This window comes from Mytilus edulis, chromosome 2 (assembly GCF_963676685.1).
Source record: "Mytilus edulis chromosome 2, xbMytEdul2.2, whole genome shotgun sequence".
Lineage (NCBI taxonomy): Eukaryota > Metazoa > Mollusca > Bivalvia > Mytilida > Mytilidae > Mytilus > Mytilus edulis.
The window spans coordinates 96212334-96217184 of record NC_092345.1 but is presented as its reverse complement, the minus strand read 5'-3'; the positions used below and the strand labels follow the sequence as shown (position 1 = coordinate 96217184).

Here is a 4851-nt window from a genome sequence, read left to right as displayed (position 1 = left end):
AGTCTCAGATGATCCTCTGGATAGAACATATATTTGTACACTGTTTAATCCGACTTATGAAGCAAGATTGCATGCTCCCAAACTAAGCCGAATTTTACCCGCCTCAATCTTTGTATTGAAATTGTGTTTAATTGTGAAACATGTTTTCATCATCCAATTAATAAAAATATAGATATATGGAGGTTTCTTATTCATTCAGTTATGTTGTATATGTCCAGTACGAATGCAAAAATCTTCTTCATTGTCCTATAAGAATTGAAATATCTAATGCCAGATAAGGTTGATTAAAGACTTATATACTACATTCTAACAAGTTGCTAATTGTTTCCGTTATTGAATCAGAAAAAAAATATTAAAACATTTTTTTATAAAACAAGATATATATATCAATTACTAGTTGTGTAAAATGTGTTGCCGTTGAGAGAAAATATGTATTTAATCTTTTCAATACTTTTGGAATAACAAGTATTCACAAATGATAAAAAAAAATATAAGACAACAAGTCCAAGAGTAGCAAACTGGTATTAAGATATGTATGAAATAGATGAATATTTTATCAAATATTTCGGTACAACAAATGACCTTGGTCTATTTTTAGAATCTTTTATTTTTTTTAAATTCTGATACTCCCTGGTACAATGTAGGCCTTACATCTGCTACGACATACATAACACGTTTTTCTTAAGATGTCATCCGTTCATACGAATATTTCACATGTAGGTTGTAATAATGCATGTAGAGAGGTTATGGATTATCGAACAAACAAATGTCCACTTTAAATAGGCACCTACTTAGTGCCTGCTTAAAATGATCACGATGATACATCGTATTTATTTGTATTCATACTCATAAGTTATGATAAGTGTTAATTGAATTTTAGGAAGGGTTTTTTTACAAATGGGTGAGTGTAACAGCATTCTATGATACTAAATAAATAAAAACCATGTGTTCCTTGCAACAATAATATGTTGTTTGTACTGTTTTTTTAAATTAAGACATTTATATTTTCAAATTTAGTCTTTAAACAGTAGAAAAGTTACAATGAAAAAATTATAACGATAGCATGTAATTGTTCGTATCTTTGTCATTTGGTCTGTAGAAGTATTTGTTTCATTGGCAATTAAACAACATCTCCTTATTGTCGTATATGCCGGTTAACATATAAATCATATTATATATTTTTTTTTAAGATAGAGTTAAAAAAACAAAACATAAATCATGATGACGACAATCAATTTGACTGGAGTTAACATTGCATCCACCATTTTCTACATTTGAAAATGCCTGTACCAAATCAGGAATATGGCATTTGTTTTCCATTTGTTTGATGTGTTTTATCATTTGATTTTGCCATTTGATTAGAGACCTTCCGTTTTGAATTTTCCTCGGAGTTCAGTATTTTTGTGTTTTTACTTTTTGCATATATAATAAAGCTTCATAATTATCGAAGACCGTATGGAGTAAAAACACAAATGTATGTAAACACAAAGTAAAAAATAAACAAGTGAATATTCCAATTTTAATTAGTTGTTTTTAATTGTCATTAAACATCAAATGGAATACAATTATCCAACAGATAACATGAACTATGCTCTATTAATAGTATATGTACAACAGCTTGCGTTCTTTCAGAAATAGTTTATACTTCACTGTTCGGTTGATTTAATCTTGGTCAATGAAAGGTTTGAAACAAAATCTTATACGTGACTCTTTAAATTCTATATATAGAAAGATTCTTGCAATTTCAAATATAAATTGAGTATCAAATTCAAAAATCGAACCAATATTGGCACAATGTTTCCATTATATTTCATTTGAACCGAGCAATTCAGTAACAGCAGCTGCTAGAGAATATTCGTGTGCAAGTATTTTCAACTGGTTGGAAAATGAATTTTCTGTACTTTTTGTTCATTGTTTTAATTTCACTCTGCTATGCCCATGGAGAAAACAGTTTTTCAGGGTAAGATATCACCTTATAAAAAAGTTACACGTATGAAAATCATAAAGTTCCCCCCAACAAAGTGAGAATGTATCTACGTAAAAGATAGAAAAGTATCGATTTTTTTAAATGTTCCTCTTTTTCGATGACATTTTGTTTTATCCGACAAGAGATCAGTATCAGTACGCATCTTTAGTCATTATTGAAAATAAAGTGAATGCTAAAAATCTGCACAGAATAAATATTTTGTATATTTGTTTTAGCCATGTATGTTCAAGGAAGATTGTAAAATACAGAACAAGCTATTACTGCAGCTGTAAAAGACTATGGTGGTAAAAATAATAATATTATGTTTTAATGATGTTTGTTATAGTCAACAGCCGTTTGAAGGATATGCTTATGTCGTGAACTGTTTTACTATGCCGTCAGATAATGATTCAAATACGACTGTTTATTCTCAAATGTATGTCTGTTTGTACCGTTTTTTTTTGTTACAACCGATACCTTTAAACTCAAATCATTTTAAATTAGTATGGAGGAATGTAAAGATGATTATTCATTATTTACCGTCTTATATATTTTTCAGTGGTATTTTTTTTGATTGTTCATTCTATAATTTGTTTCATTGTAATTATATAATTGTGTTGTCGTATTATGACTTCAAGAAGTATAAATGTATTTTACTGTCATCTTTATGCAATATATATATATATATATATATATGTCGTATAGTCGGCTAACAATGGCCTTGACAGGACGTAATGTGTTCACAATTGAAACGAAAAAATCAGCGCCCTGACTCTCATTCTAGTCAATAACTCTAAAACGGTTATTGGTTCAGTAAGAACTGTAGGAGAAAATAATCTTGTTTGATAGGTGCTGTGGGCGAAGTGCAAGAAATACTGCATACTACACATTTGGAATGGTATGTTGCCCTGGTTGGATGCATACTGGTGATAAAAATTGTACTACAGGTAAGAATTATCGATTTTAACTGGGTTTAGATTTGAAGCAATTCCAATAGTTTTACATCAATGTTTGTCTGGTATATCGATATATGTTTAATCGGACTGTCTTTTAACGTTTACATTAATGTCAACTGTTTTAAAAATACACAAAAGTTTTATCTATATTTGATATTATTAATCTATTCGTTGATTTATTAATGTTTTGATTAACATTTATCCATTTCAACTTTTTCAATTAACTAATTCAACTAGCAATGCTTTCTACATATTGTTAAAGTGGTTACCTTTGCTCATATCTAAGATAATTTATAATGTCCTAAATAAGACATATTGAAACATATTTAATCATTCATTGCTTATAGCTATTGTTGTGAAAAGTCAACAAAACACAACAGAAGTTTCATCCCAACACAATATTACTACAGAAGCCGAACGTACTACTCCAACGTCTACACAGCTGTTGACTAGCGAGGAAGTAACAACTATGCTCAAGGCGACAACGATGGAATTCAATACAAATGATGATATGTCCATCACATCTTCAATGACTACACCAATGAAAAACAAACAGACGACACCACTTGAAGAAAACGATGGTATGATTTTTCATTGTACAAATTCCTTATCTGTATTTTTTAGTTTGAGACTTGTTCATTTGCTTAAAGACGCAAACATATATGTTACGACTTGACAAGTCATCTTCTCAGTTTACTTAACAGTTTTAATTATATTTAGTTTATACAAGTGATAAAGCAAATGCAAAGTCGTGTTCTTATAATTTTTAGATGTAAAGTGGTATTATTTAAATACTTTGATAAGAAGGGTAAAAAACAGCCCTCTAATCATGTTGACTCAATTTAAAGTAAAATACTTGGCTGACAACTTTGGATTTTCATCCTTATGTCACTTTTTTCCAAGTCATCAAAAACATTTTTATTTTCAGGCCATTCTCTTATATTCATAATGACCTTTTGTTATAAGAACCTCAAAGTGTTTAAGGGAGTTCGCTTCAATCTCAGTTTCAAAATAATAAACTTTTCAAAACACTAGTTTATATTGATAGGGGATAAATAAAGGAATCCAAAGAGCAAAATATATATATATAGGTCACCCTGTATATATGTCGTATAGTCGGCTAACAATGGCCTCGACAGGACGTAATGTGTTCACAATTGAAACGAAAAAATCAGCGCCCTGATTCTCATTCTAGTCACCTCATTCTCATTCTAGTTTCACCTCATTTTTTCGTAAAATTTTATCACAAAGTTCGTGCGACAAAAAGTTGGAAAAAAACATTACAATGATTGCCGGACCAATATTTGATATGGATATTCAAATAAGGACAGCCTATATTACATACATTACATAATCTTGATGTTCATATAAACACACTTTGAAGGCTATTTTGATATTGCATACAAGCTCTCATATTTGAAAATTCTACAGGGGCCAAAATGCGAAACTACACACCTGAATGTGGAGTGCTACCTTAGCCCCGCGAAACTATATATGTGACTTTTCCAACTCAGAACCCTGTAATTTATATGGTTGTGGTTTGTTGCCGTATATGAAATTTATTTTTCGTTTATTTATTTATTTTTTTTTTGTACATAAGACAGTTTTCTCGTTTAGGTGGATTGATATTTGTCTATTCTGGACCTTTGCAAGCTTGGTATGCGGTATGGGGTTTCTCATTTGATCAGGCTGTACGGTGACATATTGTTGATGACTTCTATATCACAAAACATCTTATTTATATATAACTATTTTAAGTCTGCATGAGAGACAGTTATTAGGGTTTACATCTTCCTTAAATGGTATTACTGGTCAAACATATCAACAACAGCTTAAAATCCTCGCAATTATACCAACATTTTATTGAAGTATCGGAAGAAAGTATGACGTTGTAAATAAACTACATTTTCAACCCTATCGGTTTTAACT

The 4851-nt window shown here is 30.1% G+C and overlaps 1 protein-coding gene across 1 annotated transcript; it reads left to right on the top strand.

The window, feature by feature from the left end:
* Positions 1-1823: 1823 nt before the first annotated feature.
* On the top strand, positions 1824-4622 carry LOC139511098 (uncharacterized). The gene is made up of 5 exons (XM_071297670.1): positions 1824-1960; positions 2203-2271; positions 2816-2913; positions 3270-3503; positions 4540-4622. Exons 1-5 carry the CDS (start codon positions 1887-1889, stop codon positions 4620-4622), a joined length of 558 nt encoding a protein of 185 aa, XP_071153771.1. The 5' UTR covers positions 1824-1886.
* The last annotated feature ends 229 nt before the right edge of the window (positions 4623-4851 follow it).

Excerpts from the sequence above, each read along its gene's own strand:
- LOC139511098 (XM_071297670.1), top strand. The coding sequence starts at position 1,887 with ATGAATTTTCTGTACTTTTTGTTCATTGTTTTAATTTCACTCTGCTAT. Across the intron at positions 1,961-2,202 it reads GGAGAAAACAGTTTTTCAGG|CCATGTATGTTCAAGGAAGA; the intron begins GTAAGATATCAC and ends TATTTGTTTTAG. Across the intron at positions 2,272-2,815 it reads AGCTGTAAAAGACTATGGTG|GTGCTGTGGGCGAAGTGCAA; the intron begins GTAAAAATAATA and ends CTTGTTTGATAG.